General features: G+C 45.4%; 1 protein-coding gene across 2 annotated transcripts in view; it reads right to left on the minus strand.

Moving 5' to 3' along the window:
- GORAB (golgin, RAB6 interacting) overlaps nt 1-26,410 on the minus strand; it is a 261,302-nt gene extending 234,892 nt beyond the window's left edge. The window contains exon 1 of one of the 2 annotated variants that reach the window (XM_077276222.1): nt 26,199-26,410. In XM_077276222.1, coding sequence (XP_077132337.1) covers nt 26,199-26,274 — 76 coding nt within the window. In that variant the 5' untranslated portion in view covers nt 26,275-26,410. The remainder of the gene's footprint in view (nt 1-26,198) is intronic. The other variant, XM_077276223.1, reaches the window with a different exon arrangement.
- Nucleotides 26,411-27,013: the final 603 nt, after the last annotated feature.

Genomic DNA, 27,013 nt, shown 5'->3' on the forward strand with positions numbered 1-27,013 from the left:
AACATTGCTATGGACATTTTTCAAGAAACCGGAAATGGCAGATTTGCCGGATCCAACGAAAACCGGACGAAACACAAGGTCATCAGGTGCAATCCGGCACTAATACAAGTCTATGGGGGAAAAAAAACGGATCCTGCGGCAACATTCGCCGGTTCCGTTTTTTTGAAAATTAGCCGGATTGAGCATGACAGCGAAAACCTGATGTGTGAAAGTAGCCTTAGTGCCCCTGCTGAGGAATCCCAGGCCGCCTTAAGAAAACTGTCCATTTTCCTATGCAGTGGTTCTCTCAATGATCCCAGGTCTTCGAAGGGGATATTTCCCAGAGATTTTAGGGACTGCCACATCCAACTTTGGGGCTTTTTCCCAGGAGGAGGACCCCTCCTCATCAACAGGGTATTTTCTCTTATGCGATGTAACGCCCTGCGTTTTTCTGTCCGGCCTCTCCCGTTCTTTATCCGTCGCTTCTGCTGGGAAACCGAACTCCTCTTCTGAACTGCTAAAGGATAACTCCAACTGATCTGAGTAACCTGGCTCTAACACCGTAGACTCAGCATGCAATGAAAGATGGGCTGGATCTATTCTTTCCTCTACTGCCACAGACTGTTGGGGCTTGCATCATGCTAACCGATTTACGCACTTCCGACTGGATCAAGGGACCTTAGGCCAGCCAAAAAATGAAGGGCTTCTTCAGGAATAGTCCGCTCAATACAACCCTGGCATAATTTTTTGGTCCATGTAGATTCTAGTTGCTGCTCACATAGGGAGCATACTCTATTCTTCAATTTCGCTTTACTTTGCCTAGGGACCCCCTACTCTCCATCCTACCAACAACAAGAGAAAGAACAGGAGAGGGACAGCAAAAGAGAAAGAAACAGACATTAGTATACTGCACTTTCTCGTAGATCACTCCAACTCAGATGCTTTATACGGGTACCAGATCCGAAGGATAAATGATATCAGAAATGACTCCTCCAGAGACTATGGTTCCCTCCTTCCTCGCATTGGTCCGCCTGTACACTGCCCGAGTGGCCCCCGTTGCAGCTGCAGCACCGCTGCTGAGGATTCTGACTCCTTATCATGCGGCCATGAAGGATGCTTCTTGTCCAATCTTTGGGGCAATGCCTGCTGCTCCTGATCTGGTTGTAGCTGCTCTGATGACAGAGCCTCCATGTTGCCGGATCTGTTGCCTCTGCACCGTCCTTTTAAATGCTCCTGAAAAAAAATCACAGGCTGGTGTCCTGCTAAGCCCTGCCTCCTCCTCCCTCTGTCCTTGCAAGTCATCGGTAGGCGACTTCCGGCGCACATGCTCCCCAGCATCTTCCGGATCATCGTATGCTGCTGGACATAGGAGGAAGCAGCGCTGTTACCCCGTCGCTTAGCGTGCCGGCATCTCAGACCTTCAGGCTGCTCCTCCCCTGCATGTCTCTCTCCCCATGGGTCGCTCTCCCCCTGCATGTCTCACTCCCCATGGGTCACTCTCCCCCTGCATGTCTCACTCCCCATGGGTCACTCTCCCTCCTCTCCCCCCTGCATGTCTCACTCCCCATGGGTCGCTCTCCCTCCTCTCCACCCTGCATGTCTCACTCCCCATGGGTCGCTCTCCCTCCTCTCCCCCCTGCATGTCTCACTCCCCATGGGTCGCTCTCCCTCCTCTCCCCCTTGCATGTCTCACTCCCCATGGATCGCTCTCCCTCCTCTCCCCCCTGCATGTCTCACTCCCCATGGGTCGCTCTCGCTCCTCTGCCCCCTGCATGTCTCACTCCCCATGGGTCGCTCTCGCTCCTCTGCCCCCTGCATGTCTCACTCCCCATGGGTCGCTCTCGCTCCTCTGCCCCCTGCATGTCTCACTCCCCATGGGTCGCTCTCGCTACCATGCACTCCTCTCCCATGCATGTCTCCTCATGGGTCGCTCTCCCTCCTCTACCCCCTGCATGTCTCACTCCCCATGGGTCGCTCTCCCTCCTATTCACTCCTCTCCCCCTGCATGTCTTTCCCCATTGCACACACAGCTCAGTGCATGCGATAACAGGAGCTGCGGGGGTCATGCTGTCACATGTCAGCATGACCCCCACAGCTGTGACTGTCACCTGCGGTAATGCTACCACCGGTACTGTCGGTCACAGCGCTGCGGGATCATGCTGCCAGATGTCAGCGTGATTCCGCAGCTGACTGTGACCTGCAGCGGTCACCTGCGGTAAAAAAGCAGGCGCAGACCGATGAGACTACTGCTCCCATTGGGCTATGTCTGATGGGAGAGTAGTATCATCTGCCACTACCTGTGCTCACAGTTTAAAAAAAAAAAAAAAAAAGTTACATTACATACACATTCACATAAAAATAAAAAAACATTATACTCATGGCGGCGCAGTGATCCACTGCAGGGAGCGATCTCATCCTGTCAGTCTATCGCAGGCTGTCTTTGAGAGCAGTCATATCACTGATGTGACTGCTCTTAAAGTGATCAGGATCGTCGTGGGACATTATGGATTATCTTCTCAGTGGGTAGGTGAGGAATATTTGTGGTTTATTTTATTTTTGTTGCAGGAGACGAGGGATTCGGGGATTATGCGTTCGGTATGTATGGTTTAATTAAGATTAAGAAAGGACTTTATTCTGGCTGTGTCTTTATTTACAATACAACTATAGGATTAGTAATGGATAGGTGTCTTATATACGCTTCTCCATTACTAAGCTGTGGGTTTGATGTCACCTGACAATAGAAAGGTGTCATCAAAGTAATTTTTTTGTTTGGGGTCCCGCATTTTAATAGCCAGTAAAGGCTAAGTATATAGTTGTGAGTGTGTGTCAGCGTGTGAGCGTCAGCGTGAGCACACTCCCCCCATAGACCAGCACACTGCTCTCCTGAAATACTCTGTGCTCCCTCCACCGCATATCTCTCTCTGTGACCCCCCATAGACCAGCACACTGCCATATGGATCACGCATAATGCTGCCATATCTATTTATCACATAATACTCCCATAAAGACCACACATTATACCGCCATATATACTTATTACATAAGACTGCCATATAGATCACACATGATGCCACCATATATATTTTTTACATAGTACTGTCATATAGACCACACTTGATGCGGACAAGTATTATGTGTGATCTATATAACGGTATTATGTGTGATCTATATGGCGGTATTATATGAGAACACTATGGCGGTATGTGTGATCTATATGATGGTATTATATGAGAACTATATGGCGCCATTATGTGTTATCTATATGGCGGTATTATGTGAGAACTATATGATGTTTATAGCCTAGGAAGGGGTTAATGCCCATGGATCTTTCCAGGCTATGAATATCAGCCCACAGCTGTATATTTAGCCTTTACTGGCTATTAAAATAGGGGGACCCCCCCAAAAAAGCGGTGTGGGGTCCCCCTATAATTAATAACCAGAAAAGGCTATGCAGACAGCTGCGGGCTGATGTTAATAGCCTAAGAAGGGGCCATGGATATTGCACCCCCCCCTTCCCCGGCTACAAACACCAGCTCAAAGCCACCCCTGAAATGGCGCATCTATAAGATGTGCCAATTCCATCACTTAGCCTTCCCACTACCGTGTAGAGGTGTCATATGGGTAATATTTGTGGGGTTAATGTAACCTTTGCATTATAAGGTGACATCAAGCCGGCTTAGTAATGGGGAGGCGTCAATAAGACACCTATCCATTACTAATCCTATAGTTGTTAAGGGGTTAAATAAACACATAGCAAGAATAAAGTATTTTAATTAAATAAAACACAACAGTTTCTCATCTTTATTAGTCAGCTAATCCATGCAACGCCCTCAATCTCCTGAAAAAAAATAAAATAAATAAACCAGCAGTATACTCCCTGTTCCCGCAGATACACACGCACACACGCAGATACACACGGACACCCGCACACAGACACGCACATATTCACAGTTCACACAGTCTCCGCCCACACACTCTTCCTCCTCCCTATCTGCAGCATTTATCGCATGCAACTCCGCAGCAAAACCATGGATTTTTACACCTGCAGTTTTGCTGCGGATTTGCCTAACTCAATGGTAGTCAATTAGCTTAGAAACGCTACAGACCTGCAAAAAGAATTGACATGCTGCGGAAAATAAAACGCTGCGAATCCGCGCGTATTTTTCCGCAGCACGTGCACAACAATTCTCAATTTCCCATTGACTAACATTGGTTGTGCACTACACTGCGGATCTGATGCAATTCCGCACATCCAAAAACACTGCAGAAACGCATCAAAATCATCCAAGTGTCTAACCCTGCTATTCCATGTGTATCTCTCTCCATCATGCTCCATATGTCTCACCTCTGCTGTTTCATGTGTATCTCTCCCCATCACGCTCCATGTGTCTCACCCCTCCTATTCCATGTGTATCTCTCCCCATCACGCTCCATGTGTCTCACCCCTGCTATTCCATGTGTATCTCTCTCCCCATCGTGCTCCATGTGTCTCACCCCTGCTATTCCATGTGTATCTCTCTCCCCATCACGCTCCATGCGTTTCACCCCTGCTATTCCATGTGTATCTCTCCCCATCACGCTTCATGTGTCTCACCCCTGCTATTCCATGTGTATCTCTCTCCCCATCGTGCTCCATGTGTCTCACCCCTGCTATTCCATGTGTATCTCTCTCCCCATCACGCTCCATGTGTCTCACCCCTGCTATTCCATGTGTATCTCTCTCCCCATCATGCTCCATGTGTCTCACCCCCGCTATTCCATGTGTATCTCTCTCCCCATCACGCTCCAAGTGTATCTCTCTCCCCATCACGCTCCAAGTGTCTCACCCCTGCTGTTCCATGTGTATCTCTCTCCCCATCATGCTCCATATGTGTCTCACTCATCATTCTACATGTCTCGCTCTCCCATCAGTCTCTCTCAGCCATACCAATGTATCTCCCTCCACAATGACTGGCCATTCACTGCAGACCTGGATCTCCTTCTTATCTTACTGATGGATGAGTCACAGACAGCTGCACTCAGATAATGCAGCTCCATATACACAAAATGTCTTCACTCTTCCTCCAGTCCACCATGCTGCCGAGTCCACTGTGCTCTGCTCCTCTGTAAACAAGCTGTGCTTCTAATGCAGTAACTGCTGGTGATAGCAGATCACAGGGCAGTCACACACAAAATGTCTCTGCCCTGTGATGCTGCTCTTCATTCTGCCCCAGGGATATTAGACCACCCAAAGGGGGAGGGAAATGGTGATGTCAGCAGTTACTGCCCCAGTTTTCCAGCTAACAGTAAAGCTGGTAAGTCTCACTATAGCTGCTTGAGGTCTAAAACGGAAAATGCTCCCCCTAGTGGTAAATATATATAATTGTAAGAAAATATATATTTTTCATATAGAAATGTTTGCAAACAGTGCAAACATTGCATTAATACATTTTATTTACTATTTTAAGCTTAATTTCACAAAAAAACAAACTACAAGAAAACTGGTGGCACCTTCCCTTTAATTAAATACACAGATGAACAGATTTAATTATGTGGCATACTCTACACCAGTGTGCATTGCTGAGTGCCATTAAATCTAGTCTCCTGCAGTGGAGGTGTACAATTGTATTTAAATAAGTATCCGAATTAAATGCAATGACTAGATATATACACAAATCCAAACTTAAAAGTGCCAAGTGCTTAATTATTACACTGATGAACAGGTTCTAACTATATAACATACTAGCACACAAATTAAGAGCAAGGAAAAGGCTGAAAAAAAAAAGACATGATACATGACCTGTGTATGCTGGCTGAACCCCGACACGCGTTTCACGATAGCTTCTTCCTGGGGGGTTATCGTGTCTAATATGTGTGCTAGTATGTTATATAGTTAGAACCTGTTCATCAGTGTAATCTTTAAGCACTTGGCACTTTAAGTTTGGATTTGTGTATATATCTAGTCATTGCATTTAATTCGGATACTTATTTAAATACAAACATAAACCTCCACTGCAGGAGACTTTAGATTAACTGGCACTCAGCAATGCACACTGGTGTAGAGTATGCCACATAATTAAATCTGTTCATCTGTGTATTTAGTTAAGCACTTGGCACTTTATTTTTGGATCCCTATGTATTTATCCCTATTCACTGCAATTACCGTATTTTTCGGACTACAAGACGCACTTTTTCCCCCCAAAAAAAGGGGGGAAAATGGGGGGTGCGTCTAATAGTCGCAATGCAGGCTTACTGTGGCGGCAGAGGTGTGGTGGCAGAGGTGCGGCGGCAGACGTGCGGGGATGAGGAGGCGCAGTGAGCGGGGTCCCTTTCCCCGGTGAGGTGATGCAGCAGCCCGGTAAGCAGCAGAGCCGGGTGAATCCTGTTGTTAGCGGTGGTGGCGGTCATCTTCCGGAGGCCGCGCGTGCGCAGATGGAGCGCTCTGCTTCCCGGGGCTTCAGGAAAATGGCCGCGGGATGCCGTGCGTGCACAGATGGGGATCGCGGCGGCCATTTTTCTGAAGTTCGTGGCTTCAGGAAAATGGCCGCCACGATCTCCATCTGCGCACGCGCGGCATCCCGCGGCCATTTTCCTGAAGCCCCGGGAAGCAGAGCGCTTCATCTGCGCACCCGCGGCCTCGGGAAGATGGCCGCCACCACCGCTAACAACAGTATTCACCCGGCTCTGCTGCTTACCGGGCTGCTGCATCACCTCACCGGGGAAAGGGACCCCTCTGACGCCATACCTCTCACTGCGCCTCATCCCAGCACCTCCTCATCCCAGCACCTCCTCATCCCAGCACCTCCTCATCCCAGCACCTCCTCATCCCAGCACCTCTGCCGGTAACCACTGCTGCAACCCTCCCATGGACACCAGGCCGTGGCGTTGCCCACCTAAGCAGGAAGGGACCCTGCTCAGGTGCACGCCGTACCGCATCACCCCACCTCTGCCGACACCATGCCTCCTGTGACCCTGCTCTGCCACCGCCAGCCCTCAGGTAAGATACTGTAAATTCGGACAATAAGACGGACCCCCATCTTATAAAAAATCTTTTTTTCTGCAATTTTCACCCCAAATTTGGGGTGCGCCTTATGGTCTGGTGCGTCTTATAGTCCGAAAAATACGGTAATATATTTGGATATTTAAATTAATTATATATGTATACACTTCCTTTGTGTAGATTTGATGGTATAGAATAGGCACACTGCTGCACTGGTATTTAATTATTTATATATAATTCATGGCTAGTACATGATATATACATGGATTTTGAAAAATACTATATGCACTTTGTTGAAATAAATGGTTTTGGGCTATATATATCATATATTGAATAAGGAATTTAATTTATGTATGAGGCGTATTTAATTATATATTGGGTCTTTTTAAGATTATCTTCTCATGGATATATATAAATTTACGGGGTATAGGTACCCAGATTGACAAATCTTCATCTTAGCCTTATTGACCCAGTTTGTACATTTGATACATGCATTTTGTTTGCTTTTTTTGCGTCTGCATTCCCTTTTTATATATGTATTGATTTTAGTGTTATGCAAGTTGATGTTGAAATAAAATTTCTATAGTCTTTATTCATTTTGGCGTTTGCTTCCGTGTTTATTTATGGGATGTGTTAATATTGGAAGTGCCAGTTATCTAGGCCTAGTATTTTTATTTTTGTTATTCATTAATTTTAGTTATTTAAATAATTAAAAAAACAGAGTGAGGACCCCTCCATTCTTGATAACCAAGCTTGCTGAAGCTGACAGCTGGGGGTTGAAGCCCCCAGCTGTGAGTTTTGCCTGGTTGATTCAAGAAAACAGGGGGGGGGGGGGGGGGAACCCAAGTCGGGTTTTTCATTCATTTATTTATTTAGTTAGATCGCAGGCTGCGGCTGTGGAATACCCCCATCTTCGCTCCTGCTGTCACTGTTATTAGAGGCAGCAGGTGTCGGATGATGGGGTAAGAGTCCCAAAAGCCCCCACCTGCTGTCATCGCCTGGACATCATTCTCCTCTGCGATCACCGGCAGAGCAGGGGAGAAAGACGAGAACCGGCTTCAGCTCCAGCCACTGGGGAGCATGACTTACTGTACCGCTTGTTCCCCATTGGCCGTCCATGTGATACTGATGCATCACACGGCCGACATCCGTGTGCGGTTCGTGTTTACACTGACTCATTGACTTGAATGGGTCTGTGTGATCCATGCAGCTGCACAAAAACAGACATGTCTACGTGTGTCACTCGGATACAAGATCCGTGAAAAAACAAAGATATGTGCACAGACCCAATCATTTGAATGGGTCTACGTGTGTCAGTGTCTCCAGTAAATGTAAAAACTGTCACCACACGTACCGGAGACACTGATGTATGAAACCAGCCTAACATGAAGTACAATATGTCACAAGAAAACAGTCTCAGAATCAGCAGGATCCGTAAAAGCGCTCCAGAGTTATTACCTCAAAGTGACAGTGGCCAGAATTGTAAAATTTGGCTTGGTCATGAAGGTGAAAACAGGCTTCGGGGTCAAGAGGTTTTCCCATGAACAAAGTTAATTTTAAGCCATAGATCTTGAAATAATAATAGTTTCGACAATTGGATGTGTTTAAACCTTTTCCGACATCGGGCGTAAATGTACGCCGATGTCGGACTCCCTCCCTTTAATGTGAAAGAACATATCCAGGTGAAGTGTCACTGGATGCGCTGCTGATAATAGAATGAAATTAATAATATCCTTAGAAACTTTATTTTAACAGGTTTACAAAGTCAACATATTTTGAGGTCAGCACAGGACCCCTTCATCAGGACAAAAACCAGACCTGTGCTGACCTCGAAACGCGTTGATTTTGTAAACCTGATAATATTCGCTTAATAAAATTTTCAGCAGTGCATCCAGTGACACTTTACATGGATATGTTCTTTCTCTACGTCCTTTGGACTCGTGTCTTGCAGCAGCTGGTACATGCGTTTATTACATGTTGCTTTGTTGCAACACCAACAGGTGAGCAGATCCATGTTGGTTTATGTGTTGTTTTAAACATTTAAAACCCTATTGTGTGCTCTTAAGCCCCCGTCACACTAAGCGAGGTCGCTAGCGAGATCGCTGCTGAGTCACAAGTTTTGTGACGCAACAGCGACCTCAGTAGCGATCTCGCTATGTTTGACACGTAGCAGCGACCAGGCCCCTGCTGTGAGATCGCTGGTCGTGTCGGAATGGCCTGGACCTTTTTTTTTGATCGTCCCGCTGGGTAGCACACATCGCTGTGTTTGACACCTTACCAACGACCTCGTTGACGACTCAGACACCGACACATAGGCGTGCATTTGCGTTGCCTTTTACGCACCCCTCCGCTTCGATTGGTGGTCGCTACTGCGTTCTGATTGGCGGTCATGCCTTCAACAGAAGGCGACATGTGTCGCCTCATAAGGCAAGGCCGCCACCAATCAGAACGCAGTAGCGACCACCAATCGGAACTGAATGGGCACGGAAAAGGCAACGCAAATGCACGCCTGTGTGACTACAACGTCACACAGGACGTCCCTCATCGAGGTCTGAATCGTCATAATAGCTGCCATGTGACAGGGTCACAACGACCAACAACATCGTTGTACAGGTCGCTACAGGTCGCCGCATCGCTGCTGCGTCGTTGGGAAGATCTCACTGTTTGACATCTCACCAGCGACCACATAGCGACACAGCAACGATCCCTGACAGGTCGTATCGTTGTCGGGATCGCTTTAGCGTCGCTAAGTGTGACGGGGCCTTTACTTATGCCAGTTTGCCTTACTACTCCCTTGGATGTGGGCTCAGGCGGTGACCTCACATCTTTCCCGGCACATGTCAGTTGTTTTGAACAGCTGACATGTGCCCAGAACAGCTGCAGGTGGAATCGCGATTCACTCGCCTCTAATAACCATTAAATGCCGCTGTCAAACTGACAGCGGCATTTAACATGCGCTTCTGGCAATCGCACCGGAAATCCACCCATTTGTGATCATTGCCTGTATGAAGCAGAGCCGATCAGACAAGTGCAGCTTCTAGTCTCTCATGGAGACTATTGAAGCTTGCAAAAAAAAAAAGTTAAAATTAAAAAAATATAAAAGTTCAAATCACTCATCTTTCGCCCCATTAAAAAAAAAAAAAAAAAATTCAAGACACATACGGTATTTGGTATCGCCGTGTTCCGAATCGCCCCATCAATATTGAAAAAAAATTAACCCGGTCACTAAACTGCGTAACGAGAAAAAAATTAAAAACGCCAGAATTACCTTTTTTGGTTGCATTAACATTGTATTAAAATGCAATAACTGGCGATCAAAAGATCATATCTACACCAAAATTAGATCATTAAAAACAACAGCTCGGCATGCAAAAAATAAGCCCTCACCAAACCCGAGATCATGAAAAATGGAGACGCTACAGGTATCAGAAAAAGGGAAATTAGACTTACCGGTAATTCCATTTCCAGTTAGTCCCTCAGGACAGCACCATGGAGGACGTCCTTCCTTGACCTATAGCGGGACAGGATCACAGAGAGGTTTAAAGGACCCTCCCACCTACACCCTCCAGTGTTCTTTGAAAGTACCACCGAAGGATGGAAATAAATGGTCTAAACGTGCCCTTACAAACATGTCTGTAATAACCATTAAACTGCTTCATCTTAATTTCGAGCCATGGTGACCCGAAGGACGAACGATCTGCCGGTAGATTAATCCCGAACAATCCTAAAACAGAAACATAAGGGAGGGAACTATGGGTGCTGTCCTGAGGGACTAACTGGAAATGGAATTACCGGTAAGTCTAATTTCCCTTTTTCCATTACGTCCCTCAGGACAGCACCATGGAGAATACCAAAGCAACTCTCCCAGGGTGGGTACAGAAGCCCAGGAATCAAAGTCCCAGGCAAAAACCAGACTAAATATATAAAGGATCTGAAAGATCAGAAAAACCATAGATATCTAAAGAGATCCGCAAAGAAAATCACCGTAGTGAGTGCCTGGCATACATCTATAATGGCCAATTTCAGTATGAATGTGGTAAATGAAATAAGCATCAGGAGCAGAGAGGGAAATTCACCCATTGTACTCCAATACCAATAATGAACCAAGCAAGTTATTTATTGTGATAGATACTTATAGACATCGCAGCCCCAGAATAGGGTTAGAAAACCTTATTGCCCAGCAAAATATGGTGAAAGTCACAGCCACCACACAATGAGGACTGTACTGACCAATAATAAGCTGGATGTGCTTATAACCCAGGATTGTTCCTTCATCGGTCCTTCTGGGCTCAGGTTAAGCCTTGGTTATAGACCAGCTTACGGTACTACAAGGAGACCTGCAGGACAGAGGTCCTGGATTGCGGGAATATCAAACCAATAACAGTTAGTACATGGATAATGTGGCACAGCATTGGGATGTACGCACATTACTCATCCAGGAGATCACGTCTATTCCAAATCCTTAGATGTCTAACCCCAAGAAGGGTTATATATTATTGAAACTAAGGAATACACCATCCGGCAGGTAATATCTCCTGCCATTACCAAAGTCGGGCTTCTCATTAGAAGCGCTGAAAGAGAAATGTGGATCATCACTCCTGTTTTACTTGATGTTAGACTCGGGGAGTCCGGACTCTGAATCAATGAAGGTGGTGGTGGAAGTAAAAATCTTCAGACACTTGAAATTATTTGGAACTGCATTTATACGAGTCATTAGTCCAGACATTATAAGTATGTCAACTTATTTGTCCGTATATGCATATTATGCACATACATATCCCAAGAGGCAATCTTCTCAGGAATCTTTATACAACCAGACTGCCATTGTGGGAGTAACCATATTCCATGGCTAGAGAAAAAGTAGGTTTCTTCCTCATCACAGCGGGAGATTATCTACTGTGAGGCAGTGAAACTATGGGGTCTTAATAGTTAGAGCCCTGGATACAGTTTCATTTATCTTAGGAGCCGAGACTGCTGTAAAAGCCGTATGAGCTGTATGGGATCCTCTGCCACACGACAGTGCTGCTGCTTCACCACAAGGTACAAAAGGCAGTGCTGATGTCCCTGGAAAACAAACCGCAACAGACTTATGGGACAAGAAACTGTCTGTCTATCTGATTGCCGAATGTGGAGTTTGGGAAGGATTAATAATAACAACAATAATAAACTTCCATCCATATAGTGTCCACATATTCCGCAGCGCTTTACAGTTTGACAGTCCCAAACACAACAGTCATAAGTAACAACCATATACCGTAATAATTAAAACAAAATAAACCCACCTTGCTCCTGAGAGCTTACACTCTACAATGAGGCAGGGAAGATACAAAGTACAGGTGTGTATCAACAATGTTTTATTTACAATGATGGCACAGCCATCTTCAGGGGGTGGGGATAGATGGAGATAGTGAATGGGCTACACACACACACACACACACACACACACACACACACACACACACACACACAAACATAAAATGACTGATTAGGGAACGTGATAGGCCGCTCTGAACAAACGTGCCCTGAGGGTGCCCCCAAAACTATGCAAATTGTAGATAGTCCTAATATCTTAACCCCTTCCCGACATGCGCCGTACTAGTACTGCGCTGCCGGCACTGCATTAGTGCCAGCCGCAGTACTAGTACGGCGCCCCGATCACCGCGATCTCACGCTGAGCGCCGCGGTGATCGGGTGCGGGTGTCAGCTGTATATGACAGCTGACACCCCGCAGCAATGCCCACGATCGGCGCTATCGCCGATCGCGGGCATTTAACCCCTCTGATGCCGCTGTCAATAGTGACAGCGGCATAGAGGGGGATCGCGCAGGGACGGGGGCTCCCTGCGCTCTCCCACCGGAGCAGCGCGATGAGATCGCGCTGCTCCGGTGACCTGGAAGGAGTCCCCGAATCCAAGATGGCCGCGGGACTCCTTCCGGGTCATGAGATGACCCTGCTTGTCGGCGTCTGCTGAGAATTCCTCATAGCAGGCGCCGGCAAGCCTCTGCAATGTCCCTGTCAGATCGGTGATCTGACAGAGTGCTGTGCACACTGTCAGATCACCGATCTGTGATGTCCCCCCCCCCCGGGACAAAGTAAAAAAAAAAATTTCCACATGTGTAAAAAAAAAAATTAAAAAAAAATTCCTAAATAAAGAAAAAAAAAAAATATTCCCATAAATACATTTCTTTATCTAAATTTAAAAAAAAAAAATCACACAATAAAAGTACACATATTTGGTATCGCCGCGTCCGTAACGACCCCATCTATAAAACTATATCACTAGTTAACCCCTTCAGTGAACACCGTAAAAAAAAAAAAAAAACGAGGCAAAAAACAACGCTTTATTCTCATACCGCCAAACAAAAAGTGGAATAACACGCGATCAAAAAGACTGATATAAATAACCATGGTACCGCTGAAAACATCATCTTGTCCCGCAAAAAAAAAGCCGCCATACAGCATCATCAGCAGAAAAATAAAAAAGTTACAGCTCTCAGAATAAAGGGATGCAAAAACAATTATTTTTTTATATAAAATAGTTTTTATTGTGTAAAAGCGCCAAAACATAAAAAAATTACATAAATGAGGTATCGCTGTAATCGTACTGACCCGAAGAATAAAACTGCTTTATCCTTTTTACCAAACGCGGAACGGTATAAACGCCCCCCTAAAAGAATTTCAGGAATTGCTGGTTTTTGTTCATTCCGCCTCCCAAAAATCGGAATAAAAAGCGATCAAAAAATGTCATGTGCCCGAAAATGGTACCAATAAAAACGTCAACTCGTCCCGCAAAAAACAAGATCTCACATGACTCTGTGGACCAAAATATGGAAAAATTATAGCTCTCAAAATGTGTTGATGCAAAAACTATTTTTTGCAATAAAAAGCGTCTTTTAGTGTGTGACGGCTGCCAACCATAAAAATCCGCTATAAAAGTAAATCAAATCCCCCTTCATCACCCCCTTAGTTAGGGAAAAATAATAAAATTTTCAAAAATATATTTATTTCCATTTTCCTGTTAGGCTACTTTCACACTAGCGTCGGTACGGGGCCGTCGCGCTGCGTCGGCCTGACATACCAACGCATACTGTGCAAGCGCCGCACAACGGGGGCAGTGGATGCTGTTTTTCCACGCATCCGCTGCCCCATTGTGAAGTGCGGGGAGGTGGGGGCGGAGTTCCAGCCGCGCATGCGCGGTCGGAAATGGTGGACCGTCGGCACAAAAAAAGTTACATGTAACGTTTTTTGCTGCCGGCGGTCCGCCACAACACGACGCAACCGTCGCACGACGGTTGCGACGTGTGTCAATACGTCGCAATGCGTCGCTAATGTTAGTCTATGGGGAAAAAACGCATCCTGCAGATGACATTGCAGGATGCGTTTTTTCGCCAAAACGACACATTGCGACGTATGCAAAAAAACGCTAGTGTGAAAGTAGCGCTAGGGTTAGGACTAGGGTTAGGGCTAGGGTTGGGGTTAGAGCTAGGGTTAGGGCTGGGGTTAGGGCTAGGGTTAGGGTTTCAGTTAGAATTGGGGAGTTTTCACTGTTTAGGCACATCAGGGGCTCTCCAAACGCGACATGGAGTCCGATCTCAATTCCAGCCAATTCTGCTTTGAAAAACTAAAACAGTGCTCCTTCCCTTCCGAGTTCTCCTGTGCGCCCTAACAGTGGTTCCCCCCAACATATGGGGTATCAGCGTTCTCAGGACAAGTTGGACAACAACTTTTGGGGTCCAATTTGTCCTGTTAACCTTGGGAAAATAAAAACGTGGGGGCTAAAACATCATTTTCGTGGAAAAAAAAAAAAATTATTTTCACGGCTCTGCGAGATAAACTGTAGTGAAACACTTGTGTTGTGAGAACTTTGAACCAACATCTAGATAAGTTCCCTGGGGGGGTCTAGTTTCCAATATGGGGTCACTTGTGGGGGGTTTCTACTGTTTAGGTACATCAGGGGCTCTGCAAATGCAACATGACACCTGCAGACCAATCCATCTAAGTCTGCATTTCAAACGGCGCTCCTTCCCTTCCGAGCTCTGCCGTGCGCCCAAACAGTGGTTCCCCCCAATGTATGGGGTATCAGCGTACTCAGGAAAAATTGGACAATAACTTTTGTGGTCCAATTTCTCCTGTTACCCTTGGGAAAAAAAATTGCGGGCTAAAACATCATTTTGTGGAAAGAAAAAATTATTTTTTAATTTTCACAGCGCTACATTCTAAACTTTAGTGAAACAATTGGGGGTTAAAAGTGCTCACCACACATCTAGATAAGTTCCTTAGGGGGTCTTCTTTCCAAAATGTTGTCACTTGTGGGGGTTTCCACTGTTTAGGCACGTCAGGGGCTCTCCAAACACGACATGGGTTCCGATCTCAATTCCAGCAAATCTTGCATTGAAAAGTCAAATGGCGCGCCTTCCCTTCCAAGCTCTGCAATGTGCCCAATCAATGGTTTACCCCAACATGTGGGGTATCGGCGTACTCAGGACAAATTGTACAACGACTTTTTTGATCCAATTTCTCCTGTTACCCTTGGGAAAATAAAACAAATTGGATCTGAAGTAAAAAATTTGTGAAAAAAAAAGTTGAATGTTCAATTTTTTTTAAACATTCCAAAAATTCCTGTGAAGCACCTGAAGGGTTAATAAACTTTTTGAATATGGTTTTGAGTACCTTGAGGAGAGGTGCAGTTTTTAGAATGGTGTCACTTTTGGGCATTCTGTCATATAGACCCCTCAAAGTCACTTCAAGTGTGAGGTGGTCCCTAAAAAAAATGGTTTCGCAAATTTTGTTGCAAAAATGAGAAATCACTGGTCAACTTTTAACCCTTATAACTCCCTAACAAAAAAAAATTATGTTTCCAAAATTGTGCTGATGTAAAGCAGACATGTGAGAAATGTTGTTTATTAACTATATTAGGAGATATAACTCTCTAATTTAAGGGCATAAAAACTAAAATTTGAAAATTGCTAAATTTTCATAATTTGACAAATTTTTGTTTTTTTCACAAATAAATGCAAGTCATATCGAAGAAGTTTTACCACTATCATGAAGTACAATATGTCACGAGAAAACAATGTCAGAATCACCAGGATCCGTTGAAGCGTTTTAGAGTTATGACCTCATAAAGTGACAGTGGTCAGAATTCTAAAAATTGGCCGTGTCACTTAGGTGAAAACAGGCTTTGGGGTGAAGGGGTTAAAGGTACCGTCACACTCAATGAGAACGACAACGATCCGTGACGTTGCAGTGACGTTGCAGCGTCCTGGATAGCGATCTCGTTGTGTTTGACACGCAGCAGCGATCTGGATCCTGCTGTGATACCGCTGGTTGGAGCTAGAAGTCCAGACCTTTATTTCGTCGCTGCTCACCCGCTGTCATCGCTGGATCGGTGTGTGACACCGATCCAGCCATTTGTTCACTTGTAACCAGGGTAAACATCGGGTTACTAAGTGCAGGGCCGCGCTTAGTAACCCGATATTTACCCTGGCTACCATTGTAAAAGTAAAAAAAAACCACTACATACTCACCTTCAGATGTCTGTCACGTCCCCCGGCGTCCACGCACTGCTGCAGGGAGCTTTCCCTGCACTGACTGTGTGAGCGCCAGCCGTAAAGCAGAGCACAGCGGTGACGTCACCGCTGTTACTGCCGGCGCCGCTGACACATTCAGTGCAGGGAAAGCTCTCTGCAGCAGCGCGTGGACGCCGGGGGACGTGACAGACATCTGAAGGTGAGTATGTAGTGGTTTTTTTTTACTTTTACAATGGTAACCAGGGTAAATATCGGGTTACTAAGCGCGGCCCTGCACTTAGTAACCCGATGTTTACCCTGGTTATCCGGGTGCTGCAGGGGGACTTCGGCATCGTTGAAGACAGTTTCAACGATGCCGAAGTCGTTCCCCTGATCGTTGGTCGCTGGAGAGAGCTGTCTGTGTGACAGCTCCCCAGCGACCACACAACGACTTACCAACGATCACGATCGCTGGCCGTGATCGTTGGTAAGTCACTTAGTGTAACGGTACCTTAAGGCAAAGCATTCCAAGGCTGAAGGAGTCCCTTCTTTCAACTCGTGGCATTTTCTGCTCCCAGGACAGTAGTATGTCCTTTCATAGGATGTACCAAAATTACATATGTCATCTTTTAAAGCTAATTATGTAATAGACTTGCCTTTAGCACTCAAAGTAGAATCTACCTGAGAGATCTGTTCCAAACAGAAGAAATGCAGATTTTACTAAGCCAATTCAAGCATGTTTGCTTGACTAAGGGTACCGTCACACAGTGCCATTTTCATCGCAACGACGGCACGATTCGTGACGTTGCAGCGTCGTATGATTATCGCTCCAGCGTCGTAGACTGCGGTCACACGTTGCAATACACGGCGCTGGAGCGATAATTTCATGACGTATTTGCGATGTAGAAGCCGTTGGTTACTGTGCGCACATCGTATACAACCTGTGTCACATGATGCAATCACGCCGCCACAGAGGGACACTAGACGACGAAAGAAAGTTACAAACGATCTGCTACAACGTACGATTCTCAGCGGGGATCCGGATCGCAGTAGCGTGTCAGACACAACGATATCGTAACGATATCGCTAGAACGTCACGAATCGTGCCGTCGTAGCGATGAAAATGGCACTGTGTGACGGTACCCTAAGCCCTGTTGTAAAGAATGAAGTAGCAGAAGCTGGATCTGGGTCCAAAACACAAGGACTCCATATCCAGAGTTGAGGCCCAAGACAAAAATGTGAAGTAACTATAAAGCGCTATGGTGCATATAGGAACAATGAAGCACTCTGATGCATATAGGAGCTATGAAGCAATATGCTGTAATATAATGCACAAAGGCAATATGAAGCACTATGATGCATATATGAACCTTGAAGCAATATGATGCATAAAGGCAATATGAGCATTATGATGCATATAGGAACCATGAAGCAGTATGATGCAATATGATACATGAAGTCCCTATGAAGCGCTATAATGCATATAGGAATCATGAAGCATTATGATGCAATAAGATGCAGAAAGGCAATATGAAGCACTCGATGCATAAAGGAACCATGATGCAATATGATGCACAAAGGCAATATGAAGCACTATGATGCATATAGGAACCATGAAGCAATACAATGCAATATGATACATGAAGCAATTTATGAAGCGCTATGATGCATATAGGAACTATGAAGCAATCTGATGCACAAAGGCAATATGAAACAGTATGATGCCACAGAGGCACTCAATATGATGCATAGATGCACTATGATGCAGTATTATGCATAGAGGCACTCAATATGATGCATAGAGGCACTATGATGCAGTATCATGCACAGAGGCACTCAATATGATGCATAGAGGTACAATGATGCAGTATCATGCACAGAGGCACTCAATATGATGCATGGAGGTACTATGATGCAGTATGATGCACGGAGGCACGCAATATGATGCATAAGCAGTATTATGCAGTATTATGCACGAAGGCACTCAATCTGATGCATAGAGGCACTATGATGCAGAATTATGCACGGAGGCACTATTATGCAGTATTATGCACGGAGGCACTATTATGCAGTATTATGCACGGAGGCACTATTATGCAGTATTATGCCCGGAGGCACTATTATGCAGTATTATGCACGGAGGCACTATTATGCAGTATTATGCACGGAGGCACTCAATCTGATGCATAGAAGCAGTATGACTTACACTTTTAAGCAAAAGAGCCATCTATCAGAGTTCCAGATAAATCTCCACTCAGAACAGTACATCTTATTTGTCAGACTGACTCCACCCAAAGGCTAATTAATGAGCAGCAGCTGGAGGGCAGTCTTCATGGAGACAATGTGCTGAATTAACACCTTGTGACCTCCTATGGACGGAGTAGTTAGGTTGCAAAGAAAAGTGAAACACTTGCTTATTGAACCAGAAAATGGAAAGCATGCTTCCAAAAAGTCACTATGAAGCCCAATCATAAGGCTCTGTGCAGACAAGACCTGCAACTAACTGAAGTCCAGTCATGAGATGTAGCCTGGACATATGGCCCTACCATAGCCTAGAGGTCCAAGGCCTAGCTGTAAATGGGTTCCAGGTACAGCTTTGGCACAAAGGCATGAGACTAGAGTCAGCCCAGAGGCCCAGACCATCAATGCAACATTAAACCATGCACTCACCTGTGCTGGCTCCATACCTGCTAGAAGACAGGGGGAGCTGGTAACGCCGAGAGCCTACCGTGGAAGGAAGCGGCGTCCCGTCAGGAATGCTGCATTACTGCCTGTGCCCCCTTCCGTGTTCCATCGAAGAACGCACGCCGATCCTATGTTCCGGTGCCCCTTTCTGACGTCACCAGAAGCACAATGGACTTCTCCACCACACAACTTTCGGGACTAGCGGTGTTTTGCCAGTCGGCGTCCGAACCGAGAGCCCCCCACAGGGAGGAAGCGGCTCTACCCAGGAGTCCGTCCGCTCAACTGGTCTCTGGGGCTGAGGGACTCCCCACCGGGGAGTTTCCACCCTGGGCTACTTGACAGGGGGAAGGATTGGACCTGCCGCACGATCCCCCTAAGCCCATTGCACAGGCTGACTGTTGGCTGAGGAACCTCTCAAAGAGGAGTCGGCCACGGTCCGTCTGACCAGGAAAAGGGAAGGTTGAGACCCCCAAACTCTGAGTCCATCTGGTACAGCACTGGTAGCTGAGGGACCTCTACCCAGTTAGGTGTCGGCCACGGACCACTTGATAGCCTGTGGATTCTCTTCCCCCTATCTTCGCTCTAGGAGCAACCTCCCATACGTCCGTCCCTGTAGGGACAGGTAAAAACACTGGAGGGTGGAGGTGGGAGGGTCCTTTAAACCTTCTGTGATCCTGTCCCGCTATAGGTCAAGGAAGGACGTCCTCCATGGTGCTGTCCTGAGGGACGTAATGGAAAATGGTGCAATTTTTTTTTTTTTTTTTTTTAACAAACGTTGGAATTTTTCCGCACACTTAAATAAAGAACCTAGACATGTTTGATGTCCAGGAACTCATAATGACGTGGAGAATCAAAATGTCAGGTTACTTTTAGCATTTATGGAACATTGTGAAAAGAAAACACCACAAAAAACTGTGGGATTGCACTTTTTTGCAATTTAACTGCACTTGGAATTTTTTTCCCGTTTTCGTGTACACGACATGGTAAGACCAATGGAGTCGTTAAAAAAGCACAACTCGTACTGCAAAAAACAAGCCCTTACATGGTCATTTTAACCAAAAAATATTTAAAAAAAGTTATGGCTCTGGGAAAAAGGAGCAAAAAACAAAAATGCAAAACCAAAAATATCTCTGGTTGTTAAGGGGTTAAATAAAATGTTCCTGAGCTGAGAATCTTATAAATGTGCCTTTGCTATACACAGTGCACAGCAGGAGTACATTTGTAAGATTATCTGAGCACTGGAACAATTTGTATAAACACTTCCAATTGAGGAAATTATTATTCCAAGATGTATTGTTTAAAATCAACTTTAAAATTAACTTTGCTAGTGGGAAAACTCCTTTAAGCACACAATTTTAAATTACCTGTGTGTCAATTTGTCCTGCAGATTTTTACAGCAGATGTCACTTTATGGTATGTTCTGTTATGGCTAAAGGCTTTGTAGCAGAAAGTTCTGTCCCATTATTGAGATGAATGGTACTAATTCAGTTGCAGTCATGTCTCCAATGAGATCTGCAGTGAGAATTCCCCCTTACTATGAATGTACAGGGCAAGCCCTGTGGGTCATCGGCAGCATTTCTGCTACAACTCTAAGGGTATGTGCACACGCTGCGGATTTTGCTGTGGATCCCCAGCGCAAATATGCAGCAGTTTTCCATGCGTTTACAGTACCATGTAAACCTATGGAAAACACAATCCGCAGTGTACATGCTGCGGAAAAAAACATGCGGAAATGCAGCGCTGTTTATTCCGCAGCATGTCAATTCTTTGTGCGGATTCCGTAGCGGTTTACACCTGTTCCATAATAGGAATCCGCAGGTGTAAAACTGCAGGTGAAATCCGGACAAAAAACGCAAAAAAAGACGCGGTAAATCCGCGGTAATTCCACAGTGCGGATTTCCTGCGGATTTACCAAAATCAGTCCAGAAAAATCTGCAGAGTAATCCGCAGTGTGTGCACATAGCCTAAGGCTATGTGCACACGTTGCAGATTTGACTGGAATTTTCTGTGCAGATTCTGCATTTCTTGGCAGAAAACGCACGTCAGAATATGCGCTTTTTTTTGGTATGTGCACACGTTGCAGATTTTTGTGCTTATTTCTTCCTTTTTTTACCCCTGCAGATTTCTATTATGGAGTGGGTGCAGAAACGCAGATCTGCACAAAGAATTGACATGGTCCTTTTTTGAATCTGCTGCGTTTTCCGTGCAGATTTTTCCGCACCATCAGCACAGCATTTTTTTTGCCATTGATTTACATTGTACTGTAAATCACTTGCAGATCTGCAGCATTTCTGCGTGGAAAAAAAGCTGCAGATCTGCAGGAAATCTGCAAAGTGTGCACACCCCCTAACTCTTGGTGCAAATTGTGCGGCATAAATACTGATGTGAATCAGTCCTGTGTGTGTGTCTTAGACTGGGGTCACACTTGGCGTAAGACAATACGCCACGTATTATACGTCCGTACTACGTCCGTAATACGGAGAAATGTTCCCAAAATATTGATCCGTAGTCAGGGTGTGTCAGCGTATTTTGCGCATGGCATCCTCCGTATGTAATCAGTATGGCATCCGTACTGCGAGATTTTCGCGCAGGCTTGCAAAACCGACATCTAATGGATTTATGTGCTCAAATGTTCGGGAAAACATATATACAGTATATATATATATATATATATATATATATATATATATATATATATATACAGTATATATACAGTATATATATATATATATATATATATATATATATATATATATATATATATATATATATATATATATATATATATATATATATATATATATATATATGTCATTGAGACACATATATATATATATTCTGTATTTAGATTTCATTCAGCGCGATATCTGTGAACAGCCGGTAATTCAATTGCCGGCTTTTCATTTCTCCTGCACAAACCCGACAGGATATGAGACATGGTTTACATACAGTAAACCATCTCATATCCCCTTTTTTTTTGCATATTCCACACTACTAATGTTAGTAGTGTGTATGTGCAAAATGTGGGCGCTGTAGCTGCTGAAATAAAGGGTTAAATGGTGGAAAAAATTGGCGTGGGCTCCCGCGCAATTTTCTCCGCCAGAGTGGTAAAGCCAGTGACTGAGGGCAGATATTAATAGCCAGGAGAGGGTCCATGGTTATTGGCCCCCCCGTCGCTAAAAACATCTGCCCCCAGCCACCCCAGAAAAGGCACATCTGGAAGATGCGCCTATTCTGGCACTTGGCCACTCTCTTCCCACTCCCTGTAGCGGTGGGATATGGGGTAATGAAGGGTTAATGCCACCTTGCTATTGTAAGGTGACATTAAGCCAGATTAATAATGGAGAGGCGTCAATTATGACACCTATCCATTATTAATCCAATTGTTGGAAAGGGTTAAAAAACACACACACACATGATTAAAAAGGATTTTAATGAAATAAACACAGCGGTTGTTGTAATAATTTATTGTTCTCGCAATCCATTTCCAGGCCCTCGCTTGGCAAAATAATAAACGCACAAGATGCATACCTTCTGATGTCAGATCACGTCCCACGAAGTAATCCATCTGAAGGGGTTAACTAATATTACAGGCACGAGCTGCGATAAACCACTCGCTCGTGCCTGTAATCCCCGGGTGCTGAAAGGAAAGCTGGATCTGTACTTACATTGAGTCGCGGTGAGGCGCTCTCTGGTGGATGTTCTCATGAACTGCAGCCTGGGAACTTTTTCCCACGCTCCAGGTCATATGAGGACATCCACCAGGGAGCGCATCACCGCGACTGAAGGAAATGTAGGTCAATGACCTACATTTCATTCATTCGCCGGGGGATTACAGACACGAGCACAGCTGCATTTAGCAGGGCTCCTGCCTGTAATATTAGTTAACCCCTTCAGATGGATTACATCGTGGGACGTGATCTGACATCAGAAGGTATGTATATTGTGCGTTTATTATTTTGCCAAGCGAGGGCCTGGAAATGGATTGCGAGAACAATAAATTATTACAACAACCGCTGTGTTTATTTCATTAAAATCCTTTTTAATCGTGTGTGTGTGTGTGTGTGTGTGTGTGTGTGTGTGTGTTTTTTAACCCTTTCCTACAATTGGATTAATAATGGCTAGGTGTCATAATTGACGCCTCTCCATTATTAATCTGGCTTAATGTCACCTTACAATAGCAAGGTGGCATTAACCCTTCATTACCCCATATCCCACCGCTACAGGGAGTGGGAAGAGAGTGGCCAAGTGCCAGAATAGGCGCATCTTCCAGATGTGCCTTTTCTGGGGTGGCTGGGGGCAGATGTTTTTAGCCACGGGGGGGCCAATAACCATGGACCCTCTCCTGGCTATTAATATCTGCCCTCAGTCACTGGCTTTACCACTCTGGCGGAGAAAATTGCGCGGGAGCCCACGCCAATTTTTTCCGCCATTTAACCCTTTATTTTAGCAGCTACAGTGCACAAATTTTGCACATACACACTACTAACATTAGTAGTGTGGAATATGCAAAAAAAATGGGGATATGAGATGGTTTACTGTATGTAAACCATGTCTCATATCCTGTCGGGTTTGTGAAGGAGAAGGAAAAAGCCGGCAATTGAATTACCGACTTGTCACTAACACCGCTGCGTATTTCTCGCAAGTCACACTGCTGGTCCGTGTGGAATCTGTATTTTTCTCGCCCCCATAGACTTTCATTGGCGATTTTTTTGCGCAATACGCTGACAAACGCAGCATGCTGCGATTTTGTACGGCCGTAGAAAGCCGTATAATACTGAACCGTAATATACGGCTAATAGGAGCAGCCCCATTGAGAAGCATTGTGCCGTATGTAATGCGAGTTTTACGTACGTAGTTTTTGCGCTCTTACGTACGTAAAACACGCATGTGTGACCCCGGCCTTAGGGTATGTGCACACGTTGCGGATTTCCTGCGGATCCGCAGCGTTTTTTGCCTTGCAGAAACGCTGCAGAGCCACCAGTGATTTACAGTACAATGTAAATCAATAGGAAAAAAAACGCTGTACTAATGGTGTGGAAAATTCTGTGCGGAAACGCTGCGGATTAAAAGAAGTAGCATGTCACTTCTTTTGTGCGGATCTGCAGCGTTTTTGTACCCATTCCATTGTAGAAATCCGCAGGGGTAAAAAATGCAGTAAATCCACACAAAATCCGCAGTAAATCCGTAGCAAATCCGCACAAAAAACGCGTCATATCCGCACCTGCCTTTTCTGCCAAGAGATGCAGAATCCGCACAAAAAATTCCTAAGGCTAAAGGGTATGAGCACACGCTGCAGATTTCCTGCAGATCTGCAGCGTTTTTTTCTGCGCAAAAACGCTACAGATCCGCAAGTGATTTACCGTACAATGTAAATCAACGGCAAAAAAAAAATAATGCTGTGCTAATGGTGCAGAAAAATCTGCATGGAAAACGCAGATTAAAAAAAAGGACCATGTCAATTCTTTTTGCAGATCTGCTGCGTTTCTACACCCACTCCATAATAGAAATCTGCAGGGGTAAAAAAAAAAAGGAAGAAATCCGCACAAAAATCTGCAACGTGAGCACATACCAAAAAAGGCACAGATTCTAACCTGTGTTTTCTGCTAAGAAATGCAGAATCTTCACAGAAAATTTCACAGTCAACTCTGCAATGTGTGCATATTGCCCTAGTAAAGGTTTTTCTTTTTTCAAACATCTTCACTCCCTGTACTTTGTTGCAGAATTTCTTTGCAGATTTTGCCACAAATACAAGAATTATGAACTCTGTGTCTAGGCCATCCCTTTATGAGCCAAAATGAACAGGTGATGGGATGGACGTATGTTACATTTACTAAAACAGGTGCACCAATGAGCCGCACTCCTGCAGGTAAGGCTGTGTGCACACATTCCGGATTTTTCGCTATGAAACACGATAAAAACGCATACATATGCATCTCATCATTTGTAATGCATTCCGCAATTTTTATGCATATGTTGTGTTTTTTTCCACACAAAAAACGCATCGCGGTACAAAACGCAGCATGTTCATTAATTTTGCGGGTTTTTTGCAGATTTCCCACTATATTATTGCATTGGGAACCTCCGGAAAAATCTGCAAAAAAAAATCGCGAAAAAAACGCATGTGGATTTCTTGCTGAAAATGTCCGGTTCTGTTCAGGAAATTTCTGCAAGAAATCCTGACGTGTGCACATAGCCTAACTGTTACACGCCAGTTCTGGCATCTTTGCCAAATGTAAAGGGGTTTTCCACTTTTAGTAAAGTAGATATCCCAAACGCTCTAACATAAACAGATCAGATACTCATCCTCCCCAGGTCCGGCACCACCTCTCTGGACGCTGCTCACGTCTCAGTGTTTTGGCTGTAGCAGTGACATCACAGTGGAAGCTCTCCGCTGCAGCCAATCACTGAGTTCAGCGACTGGGCCAGATTGACTACAAGGGTTGCTAAATTCAGTGATGGGCTGCAATGGTGACCAGAGCAACAGCAGGGAGGTGGCAGAGCCAGGGAGGGCGAGTACTTGTTTGCCATTGTATAGCATTTGGGGTAAAACCCATTAAAAGGTTACCTGTCACCAGAAAAACGCTATTAACCTGCAAATATGGGGTTAATCAGCAGGTTAGTGTTATTATGCTGCCCAATGCCTGCGCGTAGCCGAACAATGCAGGGAGAAAATGAAAAGTATTCTTCCCGGCAACGTTACCGTGTCAGTCACAGCGTCACCGTTCAGTATACAGAGAGGCAGGTCAGCGTCCCCCAGAATTAGGGCCGGCTGTGAGCCAGGACCGCGGTTACACCCGCCGCTCTCTATACTCAGCAGTGAATGAACTCTCGCCACCGCTGCCCCCAAAAACAGTAACTCTGCTGCAGAGAATAAAGATCATTTTCTCCCTGCAGTGTTCAGCTATGGGTTAGTAGCATTTTTTTCTGGTGACAGGTTCCCTTTAGGGCAATATCCCCAATATAAATGTTTCTAGTTTGTAATGAACCTGTTGAAGCCAGTGACGCCCGTGGACTGAGAACAGTCACAGCCCTGCAGCACTGTACCTCGCCGGGATCTCATCCTTCTGAGCTCGTCCGCAGAGAAGCCGGCCCAGCCCGCCATCCGCGCAGCTCCTGACATTGGAGAAGGCAGCCTCCTCAGCAGTCAGTGCAGCTTCCGCCTCACACGCGTCCTGCCACGTCACAGTCTGGGCTCAAGACCCCAGAGGGCTGTCCTGCGGTGCCTGACGGGAGATACTGGGATCGAGCTCCTCTGCCCGACGTGCCCGTGTCTTCCCCAGCCCAGACAGGCAGGACAGCACCGCCAGCCTGTTGCTATGGAACGACAGTTTACATCTGGTCACTGTCATGACTGCTGGGCGGGATCGCTCGTCACTGAAGAAGAGTGAGTGAGCGGACGTGGACGGAGCTGTGACCCGAGGAGACTCCTCCATATGAAGGCTGCAGGGCCTGGCGCCAGATCCACACCGCACTGCTCAAGTTGGATTCTTCACATTGCGTAAGGCTACTTTCACACTGGCGCTAACTGCATTACGTCGCAATGCGTCGTTTTGCCGATAAAAACGCAGCCTGCAAAAGTGCTTGCAGGATGCGTTTTTTCTGCATTGACTAACATTAGCGACTAGTGTTGAGCATTCCGATACCGCAAGTATCGGGTATCGGCCGATACTTGCGGTATCGGAATTCCGATACCGAGTTCTTTTTGGTACTTTTGTGGTATCGGGAATCGGTATTGAAACCATATTCATGTGTAAAATAAAGAATTAAAATAAAAAATATGTATATACTCACCTCTCCGGAGGCCCCTGCACCTTACCGCTGTTAACCGGCAGCCTGCTTTGCTTAAAATGAGCGCGTTT

This window comes from Ranitomeya variabilis, chromosome 8 (assembly GCF_051348905.1).
Source record: "Ranitomeya variabilis isolate aRanVar5 chromosome 8, aRanVar5.hap1, whole genome shotgun sequence".
Taxonomy (NCBI): Eukaryota; Metazoa; Chordata; class Amphibia; order Anura; family Dendrobatidae; genus Ranitomeya; species Ranitomeya variabilis.